Raw genomic sequence first — 22,862 nt, 5'->3', positions numbered from 1 at the left:
CCCAATGAATGTATGACTGTCTACAAAGGCCATAAATGTGTCTCAGAATCTTCAGCTTGATCCTTATGTTTCTATTATTTGGAATTTTTTTGTATTCCTCCTATCTTTGTGTCTATTTTGGAACTCCTCAATGGCTCACACAAGCAGAGACTCTTCCTCAGCAGCCTGCATGGTTTTGCTAAGGGAACAGATAAACTGGTGTGGGAGAGGGTTTATCACACCAGATGGGACTGGAACGACATCCTTATATGTCCCTTACGTTTTTATTTGCCAAATTTCATCTGGTTTATTATCCAACTGCACAGCACACAATGTCCTGAAGCCACATAGCTCTCCTGACCCGATTCCAGGGTCGGCTCTGCTAAAGGAATTTAGGTATTATCAGGAAGTTTTCCAGTCCGATGTTCTGCAATCACACTGACAAGAACTTTTGACTCTTGCTTTGTGCAGATAAGAGAAAGGAGCTCTCACTGCAGGGACTGGAAAGGCAACAAGGAGGTGGAAGTAATGGAACAAATGTGGCTTTGGGCTTGTCATCGCCACCACTGCTGGCATCTGTCACGGGCCCTCTCACCGGCATTCAAGTGTCACATCAGGAAGAAGGCCATGCAAGGACAGGGCAGGGGGAAATCTCCAGTCAAAGACCCACGGGGCAGCCTAGTAACTGGGAAGAGCTTGAGGCTTGGCATTTCTGCTCCATGGGTTATTTATAAAAGTCACTGTTGGCCGGGCATGGTGGCTCATGCCTGTAATTCCAGCATTTTGGGAGGCCGAGGCGGGTGCATCACTTGAGGTCAGGAGTTCAAGACCAGCCTGGCCAACATGATGAAACCCATGTCTACTAAAAATACAAAAAATTAGCCAGGTGTGGTGGCGGGCACCTGTAATCCCAGCTACTCAGGAGGCTGAGGCAAGTAGAATTGCTTGAACCTGGGAGGTGGAGGTTGCAGTGAGCCAAGATTGCACCACTGCACTCCAGCCTAGGTGACACAGGGAGACTCTGTCTCAAGGGGAAAAAAAAAGTCATTATTGCTTTACTGTGAATATAAAAGTAATACATGTTCATCATAGAAAGTCATACTTTAGAAAAATGCCTAATGCACATAATTCACCTTCTGTTAATAACTTGTCTTTTCTAGATTTACCTCTATGCATATAAAACGACATATAGAAACACACTTTAACAGTATTTCATACAGATAAGACTGGGTGAAATACACTGTTCTGAAACTTGTTTTTTTTTTTTTTTTTTTTTTTTTTTTCCACTTTACAATTTTCTAGAGACCTTTCCGTGTGAGAATATAGAGAACTTCCTCACTTTTTAAAAACAGCGGCATGGTGTTCCATTGTATTGATGGAGATTCTTATTTTCGATTTTTCCTTGCATGCTTTTTGAAGTATAAAAAAATCAAAATAATAGAAGAGTACAGAGAATAGTATAACATATCTACTTACCTATAACCTGAAATAAAGAAATGTTAGCATCTTCTCATATTTGTGTCAAGAAGCTTGTTCATTTTCTAGCAGGGAAGGTTCACTGGGTATTTGGATAATGCTATTTTTTTTTTTTTTTGAGATCAGGAGTCACCCTTCTTCCCCTTTCATATTCTCATCCCTAATCCCTCCTTCTCTATTTTAAGAGTCCAGCGTTAACTCACACCCTTCCTTTTTTCTTTCCTCATGGCAAAACTCAGGCTCTGCAAATAGCCTCTCTGTGTCATTTTCATGTAATATGAATGAAAAATATTCCATTTTTCCTTTCTCAGGGAGCCCATGTGCCTGAGATCTCCCAAGGAAGGTCCTTCCATCACCTCCATGAAAATACTTCTATTGTGAACTCAAACCATACTTTGCTTTACTTTAGAAACTATGTTTTCACTGAAAATTTGAGTCTAAGTATATTTGTGGAATTAAAGGTTCTCTTCCTGTTAAAAGGATGATGTGAGGCTGGGTGGGGTGGCTTACACCTGTAATCCCAGCACTTTGGGAGGCTGAGGTGAGCCAATCACCTGAGGTCAGGAGTTTGAGACCAGCCTGGCCAACATGATGAAACCCTGTGCCTACTAAAAATACACATAAAAAATTAGCTGGGTGTGGTGGCACATGCCTGTAGTAGTCCCGGCTACTTGGGAGGCTGAGGCAGGAGAATCGCTTGAACTAAGGAGGAAGAGATTGCAGTGAGCAGAGGTTGCACTACTGAACTCCAGCCTGGGCAACAGAGCAAGACCTTGTCTCAAAAAAAAAAAAAAAAAAAAAAGAAAGAAAAGAAAAAGGATGATGTGTATTACTGAGGGTCAGGTAGGCAGACAGGGGAGTAGGTGGGTGGGTGGGTTAAGTTGGAGAGAGGTCTCTAGAAAGTTAACTGCAGCTTAGCTTTCCTTGAAATCTACATGGCACGTCTCCTGAGCCAGTGCCATTCACACTCTCAGAGACCCTGCATGTGACTTTGCCAGCCTCTCAGGGCGGCCAGTCTTCTGTGCCCAGCAGGACCCTCCCTCTGAGAGCTTCGTCATCTCACATCCCCGCCCATTTCCTCCAGTCTAAACGGGTGTGGACCTTCTCTGAGTGGATACTTCTTGTGACAAAGACCCCTCTGGCCTCCACAAAGGGGTATCACAGCCCAGATGTGTACAAATTAGAGGAAACTGACCAAATTGCAAAATTTTCTACACATTCTGCCACATGGGTAGAAATGTTAAAAGAAAGGGAGAGAGTGGTTTGTCCTCTTATCCCTCCAAAACCCTACTTTCATTGTTTCATGTGGACAGAAAGCAAGTCACAAAAATAGCAGGTGCACCAGTAGTTCACCTAGCAGTGGCAGCAGCAGCACGAACAGCCAACTTTGTTATGCTTCATAATAGTTCAGGAAGGGAGCACATTTTCTCTCTCTCTCTCTTTTTTTTTTTTTTTTTTTTTTTGAGAGTCTTGCTCTCTAGTCCAGGCTGGAGTTGTCACTGAAACCTCTGCCTCTGGGTTCAAGTGATTCTCCACTTCAGCCTCCCAAGTAGCTGGGACTACAGGCATGCACCACCATGCCCCAGCTCATTTTCGTATTTTTAGTAGAGATGGGGTTTCACCATGTTGGCCAGGATGGTCTCGAACTCCTGACCTCAGGTGGTTCACCTGTCTCGACCTCCCAAAGTGCTGGGATGACAGGTGTGAGTCACTGCATCTGGCCTTCTCATTTCTTTTAAAAAGATGAACACATTGTAAGGGCCGGCCTATCCACTTAGTTCGGGACTGAACTAGGTCTGCAGTGCCAGCCTTTGGAATCTCAGAGTCACCTGGCAGAGGGGGTGGCAGAATCAGTCACCCTCCCTGGAAGCAGCGGGTGAAGCCATTGTGTGGTTTATAGAACATCATTAACCCACGCAGTTGATTGGGGGGTAGGTAGGGCAGGGTAGCCCAGAAAACGACCAAGATCTCTACTTTTTATACATAGGTCATATACTAAGAGCATCTCCAGAATTCCACAAAATAAATGATTTTTTGAGATTTGAGGGACTGAATGTGACATCTTGCTTTTGAGGAACAAAGAAGGCAGGAAACGGTCCTGATGAATTACATTTGGACTTGCCTCAGTAAAGGCGTGGAAAGACCGTGGGGGCCCTGCCGTTACCACCAATGAATCCGCCCTTTATACTCTGACACCTGGCATTTGGTAACCTCAGGCCAAAGCACTGGAATGATGTGGAAAAGTCTAGAAGGAGAGTATCTAGAATAAAGGTGTAAGTAATCACCCCGCGCCTCCCCCCTTTCCTCAGGGCTGGACGGAGCATTCCTACGTTACTGCGTTTAACTCCAGCCTTCCCATTTTAAGAGGAGTAGAGACAAGCTGAGGTGTGATCAGATAAGATACGGCTAAAAGAAGAGACAGAAAACCATGGGAAGGGAGATCCTTGCATCTCGATGGGACACAATCAGAGAATCTGTCACGGGCCAGACTGCCTGGTGAGTGCCGCTGGCGGTTACAGGGAGGAAACCGCAATGCGGGGTTGTCCAAGAAACTTCCTGGAGGAGAGGACTGGATGGAGCCTGAAGTGACTGTCAGCGGTGGACAGGACAGCAGAAAGGGAGATGGGCCTATCTGACAATGAAAGGATGGGGCGAGTGGTCAAGAAAGGACAGGGTGGGGGTGGGGTGTGGGGAGGTGGGGAGAGATAGCATGGGGAGAAATGACAGATATAGGTGAGGGGAAGGAAGGAGCAAATCACACTGCCACATGTGTACCTATGCAACAATCTTGCATGTTCTTCACATGTACCCCAAAACCTCAAATGCAATAAAAAAAAAAGAGGTAAAAAAAAAAAAAAAGAAATGACAGGGTGGCCATTAGCAGGCTTGGGAGACGGAGGACGAGAAAGAAATGCTTCCAGCCAGGGGAGAGGGTTATTTTAGGAGCTAACCCCTGGAGAGACATTGCTTCTAGGAGTCTCCCGTGCTTAAGTCAGTGAAACGAGGAAAACACGAGTGCATGCAATTGCCTCCCGAGTACAGGCGTACACTTGCAAACAGCCAAGGTGCGCGCCAAGGCCCCACATGTGACTCCTCTCCAGTAGCTAAAAAGCATGATGTGCCGGGTCAGGAGACACTGACAGCTGCACTTAGGACCCCACGTCGCTGTCCAGGCCCCAAGACCCCACCATGGGGGTCCTTGTCAATCACTGCTCCTTCAGGACTACAGGTGACTGGTTCAGATTTGCCACGGCCAGGGCAGAAGATGAAGGAAAGGGCAGGGAGCCCACGCACGGCTACGTACTTGGCTCATTCACTGTCGATGGTAGACACCTTAACAGTGGAAGAACTTGTGCGAGGACAAGTGACTTCCCTTTGGCATGAACACCACCGATGGTGTTTGGCGCAGTTCACAAGGACCTGGGCTCTGGAGTCAGACGCGTTTGAGTTTATATTTTGATCCTACCATTTCAGGGATAGCCTGACTGCTGGCAAGTTATTTGACCTCTCTGAGCCTCGCTTTCCCCATCTATAAAATGGGAATCATCATCCTAATAGCTAGCTCTCAGGGTTTCGAGGATGAAGTAACAACATGTACACCATGGAATACTATGCGGCCACAAAAAATGATGAGTTTGTGTCCTTTGTAGTGACATGGATGAATCTGGAGACCCTAATTCTTAGCAAACTGACACAAGAACAGAAAATCAAACACCGAATGTTCTCACCCACAGGCAGGTGTTGAACAATGAGAACACGGGCACAGGGAGGGGAGCATCACACACTGGGGTCCGTTGAGAGGGTCCAAGTGAGGGACAGCAGAGAGGTGGGGAGGTCAGGAAGGGAAAACATGGGGAGAAATGCCAGATGTAGGTGATGGGGGGATGGAGGCAGCAAACCACATTACCATGTGTGTACCTATGCCACAATCCTGCGTGATTTGCACATGTACCCTAGAACCTAAAGTATAATAAAGAAAGAAAAAAACAACATATGGAAAGCACTGGGCCCGGTTCCTGACGTGTAAGTGATGAATAATTTCTTGCTGTTATTGTTGCTATTGTTTTTGGTAGAAGCATCTGTTTATCTCAAGTTTAACATTATCAAAAATAAACAGACCACCCGGGAGGCAGTTTATCCTCTGGTCAGCTTTGCAAAGGTCAGCACAACTCCGGAGCCAGAAAAACCGGTTGGTCCTGAGAGGTTCATGCTGGGAAAGCGAAGGCAGATCTTCCTCAGAGTAGGAGGAGTGTGGGTGGAAAGGCTGGCATGCCACTCCCTCTCCTTCCTGGTTCCAGCCAAGCTCATGCAGAGCGGGACAAAGGTCACCTTATCTGACTGCCTCTGGAACGACCAAGTCTACCGGCTCCGTGGTGTGACCCTGGGCCTCCGCTCCAATCTCCCCTACGTGAGGCTGGCTGGGAGCTGATGGAGAGCGGTGTGCTGGCTATTGTCCCTGCAGACGCGTCAGGGGTGTGATGACAAGGACCTGCTTTGGGAAACCCTGACATCATCCTCTGGCTATGCTCGAAGGGCTGGCTCTGGACACTGGCCCCTTGGGGATCTTGGGTTGGTGACTCGGAGCCTTCTCTCTCCCCCTTGGAAGTGATTAGATGAATGAGTCAGTTGTACTTTCTCTGCATAAACATCTAAAAGGCTGAGATTAAAGCGAGATCATTGGAGTCCTAGTTACCTTTCCGTGAGGACCCACACCAAGGGCAGGAAATCGTGAAATGGAATGTGAACCTGCACCTCCGTCCTTATCAACCTGTGAGCTGGCCCAGTGCACTGCATGGGAGCTATTTTAATTCACGGACAGACTACCTCCTAAGGTCTTGGAAGAGACTGAAGCAAAATTTGTTTCCCAAGAGAGAAAGTCGCACACAGAAAAGTAGCTATTGTTTCAGTGTAGCTCTTGCCTAAGACATTTGCATAGATTTAGCATGTCATGATCTACAGACTGATTGGGCTACCTTTTTTTTTTTTTTTTTTTTTTTTTTTTTTTTTTTTTTTTTTGGCGGTCTTGCTCTGTGGTCCAGCCTGGAGTGCAGCGGCACCATCTTGGCTCACTGCAACCTCTACCTCCCCTGTTCAAGCAATTCTCCTGCCTTAGCCTCCTGAGTAGCTGGAATTATAGGTGCACACCACCAGGCCTGGCTAATTTTTTTTTTTTTTTTGTATTTTTAGTAGAGACAGGGTTTCACCATGTTGGTCAGGCTGGTCTCAAACTCCTGACTTCCAATGATCCACCCACCTCGTCCTCTCAAAGTGCTGGGATTACAGACATGAGCCACCGCGCGCGGCCCCTGATTGGACTATCTACCCAAAGTCAGAACACTTCTGTTCTTGAAGGAGATCAGATGCCTTTATTAAGGAAATGGCATAATAGGTGGATGCTTGAATGAACAACTTTTTTTTTTTACTCAGATCCCTGGCACTTTGGAAATTTGTCTTATGTCTTTTTTTTCTTCTTTTTTTTTGAGAGATAAGGTCTCACTCTGTCACCCAGACTGGAGTAGGGTGGTTTGATGATAGTTCACTGCAGCCTCAAACTCCTGGATTCAAGGGATCCTCCTGCCTCAGCCTCCCGAGTAGCTAGAACTACAGGCAGGCACCACCATGCCTGGTTTTACATTATTTTGTCAGATGAGGGCTCCCAATGCTGCCCGGAATGAATTGCCTGCCTTTTGATACAGCTGATCTTAGGGCCACAGCAGTCAGGAAAGACAGTTAACCTGTGTCAATCTTTGTCCTGTGTTAGCTCTTGAGCGGAGTCCTCTAGGGACAAAGAATGTCATCAGGTGGGTGTGTAAAGGTGCTTTATCCTGCCTCCCTTTTCCCTTTTTAGGACCTTCCTCAGACCCTCCCAGAGGCTCAAGCTGCCCTTAGCTTTCTAGAGACCTCTCCCCAACTTTACCTCCCACTTGGCCCTGCCCTGTCACCTCTCAGTGATACCTGAGAAGACTGGCAGAGAGGCAAAGCTTTACTTCACCGGGCGGCAAAGGCTGACTCCAGGCACCTCCTTCCTCGCTCAGCGTTCATGCTTTCTTCCCGCCACTCCCACACACCCCAGCGCTCCCGGCTCCCCGACTCTTGCCCACCTCTTTCCCAGAACCATTCTCAGTAAAGTGTTCATGTATGCCTTAGCGTACTTCTTTCCCCCAAGCGTCATTTGCTCTTTGGAAGTTATTTCTCATAATGATAGATGTTGTTCATGAGAAAGTTATGCCAAAGCAAAATTTCCTCTTTTATGCCAAAGCAAACAGCCCTACCAACTCGCTCAGGGCCGTGGTTATTGTCCATCTGCCTTGAAAACGGACAGTCAGAGAGGGTGAAGACTTTCGGTGTCTCTGCAGAATGACTAGACTCTTAGTGAATAGGAGGGTTTTGTGATCAAGTCTGAGCGTGAGCAGTGACTAGATCCTACGATCTTTTATAAATGTAAGTGATAGAAATGGGTGGCTTCCGGACCAGTCCCAGAGGATCAGAAATATTCCTTTCTCCATGAAGGTGTTATGGTGATAAAAAGAACTGATTTGGCTTTGACAATGGAGTTCTACAACAGGGAAATAGGCAGTGAAACACATGCTCTGAGGTATGTCCCCGAGGAGGACACAGTTCCCGATTCCCTCACAGAATGTCATTTCAGGGTGATGCGCCTACATTTTTTCCTTCCAGTGGGAATCTGTAAGACTCTATGAACTCAGAAAGTCAACTTGCAGGTTGGGAGTGGGATCAAGACTTGGCACTCAAGAGGAGAGGGGAAGAGAGGTGGCACTGTCATCCAGCTGATGGCAAGAGGGGTGATGTCTGGGAGTGAGAAGGAAAATCCCAGGGGAGGGATCATCCTGTGTCAAACATGTCCTTTGGCGTGTTGGGAAAGGTTCTACATTCTAGAGTTTCTGTTCCAGGGTTGGAGAATGGTTGGTCCTTAATGAAGTTTGCAGGGAGGGAGACAATGACGAAATGATCCTCTCAGAGCCTGGCAGAAACTCAGAAACACAGCTGCAGAGAGAGCTGGAAAATGTAAACACATCTGGAAAGGCACGTGGATAGGGGAGGGAAAATACACAGAGGCTGGAAGAATTATACACAGTGAAACCACAACCAAGGGAGAAGATACGATCACAAGCAGTGACACACCGAAGAGTGAGCTGGGTCGCCTTTGCCATTGGAAGGACTCTAGCTGTCTCTAAGTGCGCTCTCTGTAGCTGTCTCTAAGCACCTCCCTCTGTCTTTATGAAATTCCTGTTCACCTTGCCCATAAATATTCATAGGAACATTTAAGGGATGATTGCTAAAGAGGCTGATGCATAGATGAGTAACAGGTGCTCCGCTGCCCATTACTGCTGTCCACTTTTGGATTTTTCTTGGATTAAGTCGCCCTCTATCCTCTGCCTCTTTCTCTAGCCATTCTTTCCACTTATTTGTCGCAGGTACCCTGCCTCTATCTTAAATACTACTGCATTAAGCCTCATATTAGCCCTCTTCTCTTTTTATATATCCTCGTCCCCTGCAACTACCTTCCTCCAAAGGGCACTCATAGTTCTTTGTACCCTGCACTAGGTCCCTAGTTTTAAAAGGGTTTTTACCTCTTATCATGATACATAATTTACTTTTTAATTACATTTTTATTGATTGTTTTCCCCTCTAGAATGTCAGCTCTGTTAGAGCAGAAATCTTCGTACATTTTGCTCACTGGTATGTTCCAAGTGCTTATAATACTCTCTGTTATACAGAAAGTACTCAGTAAATATTAGATGAAAAAAGTCAATGAATGAAAGAGCAATCTTATCTAGTCCATTCACTGAAAGTATCATATATACTGAAGTCTCCCACGCCTATAATTTCAGACCAATTCTCTCTTCCAAACTCTAGCTCCAAAGAATGCACTATCCCATTAATCTCTGTTGTTGGATATCCTGTGGACACTTCAAATTCAACAATTCAAAACAAGAATTCGTCATCTCTCCGCAAATAAGTTCTTCCACTCACGTTCCCCATCTTGATAAACGGTCCTGCCACTCACCCAGTTCCCCAAGAGAGAAACCTGACCATCACACCTGATACTTCACTGTGTTTAAATAAATATATTCTATTGATCTGTCATCCATCTAATCATGCAAAATTAACTATCTTTTAGATCCTCTTTTTAACCTGCCCACAGCCACGACTCTTGTTCAAGCTCTCATCAGCACTCACTCAATAAGTCTAATAACCTCCCAACTCTATTCTGCCTCTCTTTCTCTCTTTTTAATTCCGTCTCTCTTGAGTTCACTTCATGCAGCAGCCAGAGACACATTTCTACCCGCAAAATCCCTCACCCTATTAACACACAGACGCAACCCTGGCTTCCGCTGGAAACCTTTCCAAGAGTTCTTCACTGCTTTATTATTATTTCAAATGATGTTTCTCCCTGTTGGGGAGTTAGAATAGTGCTTCTATTTATTCTCTAAAGTGATGAAAGCCTCTCTTAAGTTCAAACCTCTCTACTGCTTTAAAAATACAAGTTAAGCTACTTTTATAACTTGAGCAGTTCTTATCTTTTCATTCTTTTCATTAGTCTCCACGCTGTCCTTTCAGGACTCGGCTGGGAAGTCATCTCTTCTGGGATGCCTTGCTTAGGTGCGCATTCTGCATTCCCCTTATGACTTTTATCTACATATTTTATAAAAATAATCACAAGGAAGGATAGTTTTCATCTTCCCTGCCTCTTTTCTTGCTCAAAGGCAAACTTCTTGAGGTCAGAAATGGACATTAATTCACTGATATATCTCTGGTGCCTAGCTAATCCTTCACATCAATAATTTAGTTGAGTCCACCTTGAAAAAATCCCATGAGATAGCTGTTATCATTATGAAGATTTTACAGATGAGGCAGTTGAGTCCTGGTGAGATCACATAAATTTTTATGGCCACGTGGCTCACACTCACAGAGTCCAGGCTTGAAATCCAGGCTTATAGATCCCAAAGCTCCCGCTTTACTGCCTCAGACAGCCTCACATCCTGTCCATTACCTTGGTTAAATGTCCTTCATATTTATCATTCTCTCTTCATTTCCATTGACAGTGCTCCTCTCACACCCTCTGATGCCTCACCTAAATGGCTTCATATATATATATATATATATATATATATATATATATATATATATTTTTTTTTTTTTTTTTTTTTTGAGACAAGTCGTGCTCTGTCACCTAGGCTGGAGGGCAGTGGCACAATCTCAGCTCACTGTAAGCTCCACCTCCTGGGTTCAAGCAATTCTTGTGCCTCAACCTCCCAAGCAGCTGGGTCTACAGGTGTGCATCACCATGCCCGGCTGTTTTGTATTTTTAGTAGAGAGGGGATGTCATCATGCTGGCCAGGCTGGTCTCGAACTCCTGACCTCAAGTGATCAGCCCGCCTTGGCCTCCCAAAGTGCTGGAATTACAGGCATGAGTCACTGCTTCTGGCCCATCATTTTAAAACATTCCCTCTACCTTCCTTCCCATGCACCCGCAGCCAGATTAATATTCCTGAACCTCATTCTCCTTGTGGTGATTTTCCTCCTCAATCGCCTTGACTAAAAAAAGCAAACTTGAATTAGAGAAAAGATATGCGACCAACAAAATTTATGAATAAAGCCACAAGTTGTTTCTTCATGATAATCAATTAAAAACTTCTAACTAGTGTAATAATAAGAGAGGGAGGAAGGAAGAGAATATACAAATATACAGCATTTAGAATGAAAAACTGAAGTCTACGCCCAGGTTCACAGACACTTAGAAAAATTGGGAGCCAATACTGAATACTACTTGAGGCTAATAACTTTAAGATTCAGGAAGGTGTGAGAATTGTTAGTAATAGGTAAGTTTTACAAAAAAAAATTTTTTTTTGAGACGGAGGTTCGCTCTTATTACCCAGGCTGCAGTGCAATGGCGTGATCTTGGAAGTTGTACAAATTAAAGAGAAAATTTGATTGCACAAATAATTATGGACAAAATTCAAAAACAACTTTTCAAAGAACGACTTCCGGGAAAGGTACTGGTTTCTTAATTTCCGTGGTTGCCTATGATTTTAGTAAGCAATGTTTTTAAGCAACCAATCATTGTGATCATATGTAAATGCTTCCAGGACATGAAAAAATATGAATAGGTAATTATAAACTATTTTGTGAAGTATTTACAGTTTTGACATTTAAATCCGAAAAACTAAAACAATGTCATAGACCAGCATCATTTATGAATATTGTGGCAGACAGGACTAGCTACTTATCAAAAGCCAGGATCCCCCTTCCATAATATAGAGGGACTGCTGGAAATGGCTGTTTAGCCAGAGAATACCTTTCTCAGCTGTATGTACTATTCTCACAATGGAATGTGAGTGCAAGTGATGTGTTCATTTCCAGGTTGAGACCTTTTAATAAGTGGATGAACCCTCTCATGCCTTCTTCCCCCTTTGCTGGATACATTCAGAGGATGACAAAGCTCTAGGGCAGAGATTGACAAACTAAGGCCTGTGTGCCTGCCTGTTTTTGCAAATAAAGTTTTATTGGAACATAGTCATGTCTATTTGTTTACTTACTGCCCATGGCAACCTTCCTGCTACATCAGAGTTGAGTAGTGACAGAGATAGTTTCAAGTATGTATTATCTGCTCCCTTCAGAAAAAGTGCCACCCTCACTGTAGGGAATGGTGGTGCATCAAGACTGAAGGAGGCTATTCATGGAGGAAATGCCTCTCTGAACTCTTTCCAAGCAAGAAATACACCTTTCTGGTCAAGCTGTTGAAGTTTTGTGGTTTGTTTTCCAGCTAGCGTTATCCTAACTAATAACAAAATAGATGCACAATCCCAAATAAAACACTAGCAATTTCTGAAACCAAATTAATAAGAGATCTTTTTCCCCCTAGAAATTTAAGCAAGATTAGGAAAGGTGAAAATACCACATTACGTGGTCAAAGAAGAAAAGCCACATCATCATCTTTTCACATGCTTTGCAAGCATTTAAAAAACTCAACATCCGTCTTGCAAAATACTCTTAGTGGGACAGGAATAGAGAAATATTTCCTTAGAATATCTTTCCTTTACCAAAGGCTACATCATATACAGATGTGAATGACTAGAGAAATCCCCATTTAAGAGAGAAACAACAAAAAAAATGTATGTAATCATCAACATAGCACATTATCACATAATGTAAAACATAAGGCAACGTTAGTATAATAGAATAAATGTAATATAATATTGCTTTTGAGGCACTGGCAAGGTACTAACAATAATGGTATTCTACTATGTAATATACAAATAATTATTAAATTATATAGTAACATTTATTGCATAATATAAACTTAATATAATTTATATTATATAACATTTATTAAATAAGCTTTATATAATTCATAATTTTATATGTAAGATAAACATCTATATGATATAGATATTTTATATAAGATACATATTATTTGGTTTGTATAATATATAGTCTATTATACTTTATAATATATAATTTATATAATTTATAAATAATATGATATATTCAGAAATAAAATACATAAACATTATATGTAATTTATTTTATTAATATACTACAGAGACTTTTAGAAATTATATTAATTTTATGATATGCTACTCATGTTGTTGCTTTTCAAGTACCAGCCAGTGAACCAAGACAGAACATAAAAATGAAGCTGAAAACCGACTTTTATTCCTTTAGACCTAGAAAACTTATGATAAACTGAGAAACTATTGGAACTATTAAGAAGAGCTTTGATACTGCCCAGTTATAAATTAAATGTGTGAAATTAATAGGTTTCCCGTATGTCAGCAATAACCAATATGACTTTACTTAAAAACAACAAACTTTGCAAAGGGAAATTAAAAAAGACTTGAATAAGTGGAGAAAGATACTATGGAATAATTTACACACATATATTTTAAAAATGAATTCACCATAAATTAACCTATAAATTCACTGCAATTCTAAAGAAAATTGCAATATAATTGAAGTTGACACAAAAAATTGAGGCCAATTTTCACTTAAGATATACTTGCAAGAGTAGCCATGAAACGTTAGAAAAAATCGGACAAATGTAAAGAAACTTGGGAAGACAGATATGAATGCAAATTGTAAAATAGATCATAAAATTGTGACAAGCATAAAATTAAACCTCTTTCTTAAACCAAGCATTTAAATAGTTTCAGACACACTAAGGATTTAAATGTAAAGATAAAAGTATATCTATACATATATATATATATATATATATATATATATATATATATAAAACAAGACAATCTAAGTGAATAAACTCTTATTTTTGAATTAGAAAATATTTTCAATAAAAATGAATTCAGAAAATATAATGAAAAAGATGAGTGGACTATGCAATGATTAGGAACCGCTATAGGTAAATCACACTATACAAAAAAATCAAAAGGTAAAGGACACATTGGTAAAAGGATGTGAATCCTGTGACAGATGGAGGAGTAGCATGTTTTTCCTATATAAATAGCATACACAAAGCAGTAAAGCAAGAGCACGCTCAGCAGGAAAGAAGAGGAAAAACCACATACTGCCAATGATGCATAACCACAAGGAAAAATATAATCTCACTAGAAACCAAAGAATGCAAATTAGAAAGAGATCTTTTGCCTATCATGTAAAATTACATCATAAATATACATGCACCCAACAAAAGAAAAGTAAGTAAATAAACTTACGTGAATGGAGCAGACTATTTTAAGAAACGGTAAGAGATGCCCAATGAAGATTTTTATCTACCCAAGAGCTCATCAGAGTAAAGATGAAGGCAGTGCACCCTTGGACACTCAAGGTCAAGTTCAAAGGCACAGGATATTTAGTGGAGAGGGAGAGAGAGTAGAGAGAAAATCATAGTGAGATATTTAAGTGGGCACTGATGGATGAGGATATTGCCTCTCCTGGAGTTGATATTTTCATATTTACGGGTTCCAAAGGCAAAATTCATGTGGCCTCTGAATCACTGGGTGAGAGTAAGATTTTAGAATGTGAATAAACTTGATGACAAGTTTTATAATAAACTTAGTTTTGGATAAAATGCCCTTAGACATACTTTTTGACAGTGTGTCAAAACATTTAAATATACACTGCTTATTAACATCTACCAATAGTTCTCCGAGTGGATTGCGGGCATAGCTGCAGAAAATAAGCGTGCCTGTGGGAAGGTTAATCTCCCCTTTCTCCCTGTTTTCCTGGGTTCCACCCCAAAACCTCTATGAGTGTATTCAGTCCTGGCAGGCTGTTTGGGTCCCCCTACTATCAACTGTTCAAAAAGTCTACCAAATGATTTTATACAGTTTATGACAGAATCAATATTTCGGTCTCCTTTTTGAATATTTGTCCTTTGACTTCTTGGAGCAAGTGAGAGCTTTCTGAGCTTTTACCTGCATTGTTTACCACGAACTGCACTCCCAGGAGCCTGTAAGCTGGGCAGGATGGATGTTATTACCTCCATCTTGAGGTGAGGTGACTTGGGTACCTGGGCTTGGGATCTAAGTTTTCTAGTCTGGGGCCAGTGCTCTTTCTGCTATTACAGTCCACCTTTCTTTAAATAAGGAAGGCTTTGGTTGGGCGAGCTGGCTCATACTTGTAATCTCAGCACTTTGGGAAGTCGAGGCAGGTGGATCACCTGAGGTCGGGAGTTCAAGACCAGCCTAGCCAACATAGAGAAACCCTGTTTCTACTAAAAATACAAAATTAGCCGAGTTTGGTGGTGCATGCCTGTAATCCCAGCTACTTGGAGGCTGAGGCAGGAGAATCGCTTGAACCAGGGAGGTGGAGGTTGTGGTGAGCCAAGATTGTGGCATTGCACTCCAGCCTGGGCAACAAGAGTGAAACTCTGTCTCAAAATACATACATACATACATACATACATACATAAGGAAGGCTAAAGAGGACCATGACTATGACTCGTAAGTGATGGACATCTTGTGGGGAAGATGTTTTAAGGATTACACCCGGTCAGGTTCTCAACTTGCCTGACCAGAGCAAAATTAGCCCGTGTTGACTTGGCCTTGCAAGGTACATGAATGGGGATTGCAAGAAACACCCAGAATCTCTGGCTATGGAGAATCAACTGGACTAACAACCCATAGTATGGCTCTTGTCTGGTGAGAGGCTCTCATCCCCAAAGGTCCTAGTATATCAGAGCTTCAGGCTGCCCTCAGATCTCAAAAGCACCAAGGAGAGACATGTCATTTGTTCTAACTACCTTTTATGGCCTCTTTCACAGCAGAATCCACAGGAAGAATGTTTTTTTCCACCAGTTCCAGCGGCCCTGGTCGTAGAGCAATTTTTTCATTGAGATCATCGGCGAGTCGGGCTCTTTTCAGCTTCATCTGAGCAGTTGGAATGGACCTCTCTGCAGTGGAAGCTAAAGGGTTGAAAGGAAAAGGATCAGTTCTAGAATTTGCTGTCTCTCTCTCTCTTTTTTTGTTTTTTTGGCTTGTGGTTACAAAAGATTGTGTCACACTGTGCTCTACCATCTAATAATTTCTCGATGCAATCATCATCACTTTACAGGGATTAGCACCAAAGCCTAGACACTTCCAAATAAAGGCAAATAGAAAGGCATGTCGAAAAGCTAGAGAAGCTTGCTTTGTGAGGATTTGCGGAAAAATGTGCAATTTGGAGATTTTTGTAAGCAAGCAGTGTGCAGGGCCTGTGTTTTTTGCCTGACCCTAAGCTATGGCCCTCGGACACACATTTGGTCTTCATAGTGACTGGCACGGGCTGGGCCCGCAGTAAATGTTATCTGTTGTTATAATTAGTAGTACTAGTATGACTTTTAAAGAGTTTTGGACTAGTCAGTGCTGTGACCGACTGAGTCAAACGTCCAGGTCAGTTGTGAAAGGAAAAAAAAATTCCATTGAAATAGTTATTTAATTAAACAGGGGGATTTTTAAAAGTTGAATTCCTCTCCAGGCAGTTTCTCATCATTTGGAGGGTGTGAAAGGTCACAAACAAAGCCTTAAATCCACTTCGATACAGCTGATACCAAAATTCCTTTTTAGGTTGGGCCCTGGCTTATTTCTGTGGAAGAACTCAGAGGAGAATCCAGCCAACGTACTGCTCTCATGGAGAACTTAAGTGAAGATTCTATAAGCGTTTGCAGCTTTACTTTCAACTTCATAAACCTAGAAAGTGAGATATTTACAGACAAGTCTCTCAGCTCCATTATTTTATTATTATCAACCTGCTAACCCAGACCCTGTGTCTGGCACTGATCTAGAACTCTCCATACAGAACAGGTCTAGGGATGTCTCATCGGTTGCCCCAGGTTTAGCTGTGAAAGCTGCCTCTTCTAAGCATTTCACATTAAATGGAGGGAATGTTGATACTCCAAACCAAACAATGAGCATTCCAAAGTCCATGTCATTGCCAAAACACCCCTTACAGTTCCTTGTGAGGGCAGCTTGCTAGCTCTCTGCCTCAGCGATCTTTCTGACCCATCCTGTGTACCAACTCAGGACTGATCTTCAGAAAGCCCTCCTTTCTTCATATGCCTCCACACAAGATCCTTCCCACCATCTAAGTCTCTCAGTCCAGTTTTTCAAGAATGCTACAAAGGTAATCTACCTCCTATCATGGCTGGTGGCTCTCTAGCTCAAATGTACTGTTCCAGAGAGCCTGGTCCTTGTCCTTCTGTCTTCCATGTCTTGCCGAATTCACCTCTGCACCTTGGCTCATTTCCTTTCCCCACCTTAAACTTCTTCCCCACTCCCCACTACCAACATCTTACTTTTGGGTCCCAGCATAAAGCTTTCCTAACTCTTTCTGTTCTTACAGATCCCTTTTGCTTTGACTGCCTCTAGCAGTTAGAAGCACGAACAGTTCGTCTTGTTGCTTCTGAAATTGGACAATAAACTCCTGGGCAGCAGGAGTCATTTTTTATCTAGCAGATCTTTTATGGTCTAAGAAGTGAATTCCCAATTTCTATTGACAAAAGGGGATCCCATAAGAAGCACCAGAGACATGCAATTGAAGGGGGGTTGGTGCAGTTCACACCCTGATATTTTAATTCAAGACCATAATGATGGAGGAAATAGCATTTCATATGTTTTTGGTTATAGCATTACTGTGCCCTCATTGTCATAAATGTGAAAAATGCTAAAAATGTGTGCAAAAAAAAAAATGAAGGCTTCAGGAAAATCCCCACTTAGTGTCACCTATTTTTTAAGATTTGTATGTCTTTCTTATTTACATTGATTGGTAGGTTTGTTTTTCTTCCCAGAATCTGACGATGAATATAGTTTAAGTATATAATTTTTCTTCCCAGAATTTGGCAGCAAATATAGTTTTGTTTTTCGCTCTTTTCATGAAACATTGTCTTGTAAATCTTTTCTCGTGAAATCACTCTCTGAAAGCCTTGTTTGTAATAACTCTATGGTATTGAAATGGCTCTGTTGTCTAGGGTATATACCTTGGTTCTTTGTCATGGTCGAGAAAGAATTCAGGGCACAGATACACACGAGGAGTGGGTTTAGGAGCAGAAAGTTTAGTAGAAAAAGAAGAGAGATGAAAAGCTTCCTCATGCTGAGAAAGTGGGTAGCCCAAGAAGGGTCTCCGGTTTGTGGCAGAACAATCGATTTTGTACCGAGGTTTGAGGAGGCAGTGATTGATTTACACAGGGCCCAGGGCATTGGTTGACCAGGTGTTTCATTTACATAGCCTGAGAAAGGACTGGTCCTCCCACCCTAGTTTTTATTATGCAAATGAGTCATCCACCTGGAGGTGGCCATGATCCCTGCCTTGTGAAGTCTGTTCCTTCAGATTGTGACACCCTTCCATCTTTTTCTACCTGGCTCAGCCCTCACATTCCAGCCATATCCTCATTCCTCCCCCATCCATTCTGATTCAGATGGCTGTTTTCTCTGATCTCTTCCATGCACCCGCCACACTATGCATTTCCTCTCTTTTCATGCTGGATTGCGTTGGATACGATGAGTTCTAAATTTCTCTTCAAAGAATAAGTATGTCAGTATGTTCAATTTTTCTACTTCCATTTTAAAGTTTAAATTCCTTGTAGTTTCAGTAAACAACCTCTTCCACCAGTACTAATCAGTAGTTCTCATCTATTTCCCCAATTCTCTGCTCTGTCCTGACCCATCCCAGTCACCTGTTCCAGTCACCTGCTCAGTCTTGACTCATCCCAGTCACCTGCTCTGACCTGAGTCACCTTTAGTTACCTGTTCCATAACTGTTTTTCCTGCTAAACCACTCACCCTGCTACTCTGGCTTATACCCCTGCTCTCTTTAAAATAACCAGCAGGAATTAGCTTTGACTGTGCAATCTAACCCTAGCCAATAGGGGAACAACACAGCAGTAGGGGCTGTGTCAGGGGTAAGACCCTCTTCCCCTCCCCTGTTCAGGTGTGCACTCACCATTGCTCCATCCGTGAGATGCACCCTTCTATAGAAGTAAATTGCCTTGCTGAGAGAATTTATATTCTAGTGCTATTTCTTTTGCAGCATCAACATTTTACATATAACAATTGTAAATGTGGTTCTCATGTCTTCTGTTATACTTGAGACCCTCTGAGGGCACAAACCTGTGTCTTATTTATAGTTGAATCCACTGGCCTGGCAGCAGAGCCAACTCCTAGCACACACCCAATACAGTGTGTGTTCAAGGAATAAATATCCCATAGGTAACTGTCAAATTAGGGGTTGGACCTCTTTTAGGGTGCACACCAGTGGTCTGGGGGATTCTGTCCCAGGGAAGGCAACTCATGAGGCAGGAGTAGGAGCCTCTTCTCCTGCATCCAGATGTCAGAATATGGGAACCAATTAGGTGCCTGCTTTGTCTCACACACCCCAGCACAAAGGTGGCATTGTAAGGCAGAACTAGACCTGCTTTGATCAGCACTAATTTTCTCAGATTGTCATTCCCTGCATACCTGAAGGTAAAGGCATCAGCAAAGCCCAATCAGTTACCTGGAGGATACAGAGGCAACAAGGGAACCATGATCCCCTTCCAAAGTCAGTGATGGTCCGGATTAATGACAATAGTCTGCACATGTCAGATGTGTTCCACGCACTCTTAGAAGTTATGTGATTTGCCCAGGCCTTACAGGTAGGAGATGGCACAGCTGAGATTAGAGTCCGAGTCTCTAACCTGCTTAATCCTTTTATGGCTTCCCAACTTGGTTATCTACATGGCCCAGAAGGCTTAGACGATTACTTGAAACTACCACTTTGTAATGGCAAGGGAGATTTTTAAGAGGGCTTAGCAACTATACAGAGACGGGGGGCTCAGGGAAAACACCCCAGCATTCTACAGCATCTCTTGGTTTATGACTTCCTGCAGCCTTACCTTGGAGTATGTGCATATTAACCAAGTCAGCACTGTTGCACCTGCTTCTGGCTTTCCGCTTCAGGGGATTTTTAGCCTGTAGAACCCAAACAAAGAGAATCACCTAGTTTTACCTTTTTAAAAACACTCTATTTATCTCAAAGGAGAAAATAACCTTTTAAAATGATAAATGAAACATGGAAATATTCTTGGTGTCTCACAGTTTGATGAAGGAATATTTACAAAGACCCCTCAAGTCATTTTTAGATGGGAAAATAAGATAAGAAGGTAAAGAGCCTGGGTCCGCAGCAGGGCTACAAACCTATAGCTCTTTGAGGGACAGGCAGGTTGGGACATGTTAATAAAATGCTCCTATAACCCTTAGGATACTAGGGTGCTTGTACTATAATCGATCCTATTCCATTGCTTTTGTTTTTTGTTTGTTTGTTTGTTTGTTTTTGAGACAGAGTCTCTGTCATCCAGGCTGTGGCACAATCATAGCTCACTGCAGCCTTGACCTCCTGGACACAAGTGATCCTCTTGCCTTAGTCCCATGAGTAGCTGGGACTTCAGGCGTGCACCACCAGACCCAGCTAATTTAAAAAAAAAAAAAAATTTTTTTTTATTTTTAGTAGACAGGTTTTCACCATGTTTCCTAGGCTGGCCTTCAACTCCTGGAGTCAAGCGATCTGCCCGCCTCAGCCTCCCAGAGTGCTGGGATTACAGGCATGAGCCACAGCACCCAGCCTCCATTTCCACTGAAAATAGTCACAAAACTAACCAAGATCAGAGCTAAAACATTGCCTAAATCCGTCTAATACAACACGACAATGTATGCCTCTCTCCCGTTACTTGCTTGACTTCTCTTTTAGGACACGTAAAAATGTAAAGCCTGCAGTCGCAGACCCACCGTGCGTTGGAAGGGCATGGTGAGACAGGGTATTTACCCAGTTGCATTATCTTCTTGGCTGTTGTGGGCTGTGGGAGGGCCAACACTGGACCCCAGGTTTCTGATGTCCAGTTCTGCGTTTTTATCTCACTATAGTGGATCTCCCAGCGGCCCCCTGAGAGGGGTCTGGGAATCACTTCAATTCTGATAAAAGAGTCTGCTGTTCTTTGTTCTTCTCGAGGTAGTAGGAATCACAGCCACTTGTGAGCTACATTGAGGAGTTACAGATGCCTCCTTTTCCTCTCTACCCACAGACAAGTTGCGAGACTACTACTCTCAGGCAAGGAAACACCGGTGGGTAGATGCTTTCTTTGTCTTTCCTTCTCACTCAAAGTGTTGATACTTGCTAAATAGTATTTATTAATATATTATTGACAAATTCAGCTTGCAGAGATTTGTTATGAAAGTACAGAATGCCAAATGTCCCCCTCAAATGTTACCAAAAAAGGGAAATAAGCATAATTCCTCTTGCCTTTAAATAGCTACAAATAAGTTCTGTATCCATAAACCATGCCTTACCATTAAATTGGATATTTAAAAACCTGATTGTTGTTAAGAAATGACAGTAACGAAAGGTAAGGAAGCTTGAAAGCCAACTTCACTTCCCCCTCTAAAGTGTTTTTTGATTATAGTGAATCTTTTTTTTTTTTTTTTTTTTTTTTTTTTTGAGACGGAGTCTCACTCTATCACCCAGGCTGGAGTGTAGTGGCACAATCTCGGCTCACTGAAACCTCCACCTCCTAGGTTCAAGCGATTCTCCTGACTCAGCCTCCTGAGAAGCTGAAATTCCAGGTGCGTGCCACCACACCCAGCTAATTTTTGTATTTTTAGTAGAGATCATGTTTCACCATGTTGGTCAGGCTGGTCTCGAACTCCTGATCTTGTGATCCACCTGCCTTGGGCTCCCCATGTGCTGGGATTACAGGCATGAGCCACCGTGCCTGGCCAATTCTAGGGCATCCATATTGTGATTTCTTCCAACATTAGAAAGATTTGGGACATAAAAAAAAAAAAAGCTAAAAAATAGCAGTTTCAAAGCTAACATAGTTGATCCCATTTCTATAGTTATCAGTTAATGGGAGTAAGATTCCATATGATATGAGGGCAGGGGCTGGCAAATTGATTGAGTTTGTTGTAGAAATTGTACACGCATCAGCCAAGGGTTAGCATTCAGAGACTCATAACCTAGAGTCTAAGTTTGGATCAAGAAATTTGCAAAAATTACCTTGTCACTATCCAAATTTTTTCTTTGCTCATGGAATTCCGTTGGACGTTTCAGTGCTGAAACAGAAACACAAAAACATGAGTGGAGGCTAGGTTAAGGGCCTCGGTCAGCATCACAGCCTTTGCCAGGGTGCTTGCAGAGCTATTCACAGTATGGATGTGCGTGCCTTTATTAGGCCACAAGCAATGAGAGAAGACAGGCCTGGAGGACACCAGCAGCCCTGAAGCCATAGGAGGTGGGAAGTGGAATCGAAGCCTCAAACAGGGGGAGTAGCAGAGGCAGGATGTGCAATGAGAAGAGAAGTGATAGAGGCAGGGCATTCCAGGGTCTGCAGGAAATAAGAGGGGGTGGTGGAAAACTGAAAACAGAAATAACACTCTGGTCGGAGGGAGAGGTGTAATCTTGGGTAACTAACACCCTCTTTGATTTTGCTCTGCCCTTGAGTGCAAAAGGCCCGGGGGATGACTGTGGTCTGTGTCTGTGGGGTGGGGTGGTGCACTGGGGGAAGGGGCTGTACTCTGGATAAAGTGTGTGACTGGTAGATCGGGAACATGCAACCAAGGGTGTTGAGTGAGAAGCAGAGAACCAAACTTTGAGGGCTGGAAGGAGCCTTGGAGACAGGGAAGTCAACTCCAACTGTGAACAGAATGGGGAAACTGAGGTCCACAGAAATGGATTGACTTGCCCAGGATCAGTTAGGGCTAGGAGCATAGGTTCTGTGACAACTCTAACCTCTTTCAAGGTGTGACATGTAAAATATTAACCACCAGTAGCCAGAGGCACTGGTTAGTCGTACACAGCACATGGCGGCCATGAACGACCTGGACTGAATGCCAGCCTTCACTCCCTTCCCATGACCTCCTCCTCATCACCACTTCCTCGCACCTCTTATGGGGGTTTAATAAACTCCTTTGATTGAGTAA

At 42.8% G+C, this 22,862-nt stretch overlaps 1 protein-coding gene across 8 annotated transcripts in view; it reads right to left on the bottom strand.

Moving 5' to 3' along the window:
* MYOCD (myocardin) overlaps positions 1 to 22,862 on the bottom strand; it is a 171,993-nt gene that overhangs the window by 35,358 nt on the left and 113,773 nt on the right. For all 8 annotated transcript variants that reach the window (XM_074388194.1, XM_003929257.4, XM_074388196.1 and 5 more), the window contains 3 exons: positions 21,940 to 21,995; positions 19,787 to 19,862; positions 15,683 to 15,844 (listed from right to left, as the gene is read on the bottom strand). In XM_074388194.1, the coding sequence (XP_074244295.1) occupies positions 15,683 to 15,844; positions 19,787 to 19,862; positions 21,940 to 21,995 (294 nt within the window). The remainder of the gene's footprint in view (positions 1 to 15,682; positions 15,845 to 19,786; positions 19,863 to 21,939; positions 21,996 to 22,862) is intronic.

This window comes from Saimiri boliviensis, chromosome 17, assembly GCF_048565385.1.
Source record: "Saimiri boliviensis isolate mSaiBol1 chromosome 17, mSaiBol1.pri, whole genome shotgun sequence".
NCBI lineage: Eukaryota > Metazoa > Chordata > Mammalia > Primates > Cebidae > Saimiri > Saimiri boliviensis.
Note: the sequence above shows the minus strand (reverse complement) of the source record. Positions and strands in the feature narration are given on the sequence as shown.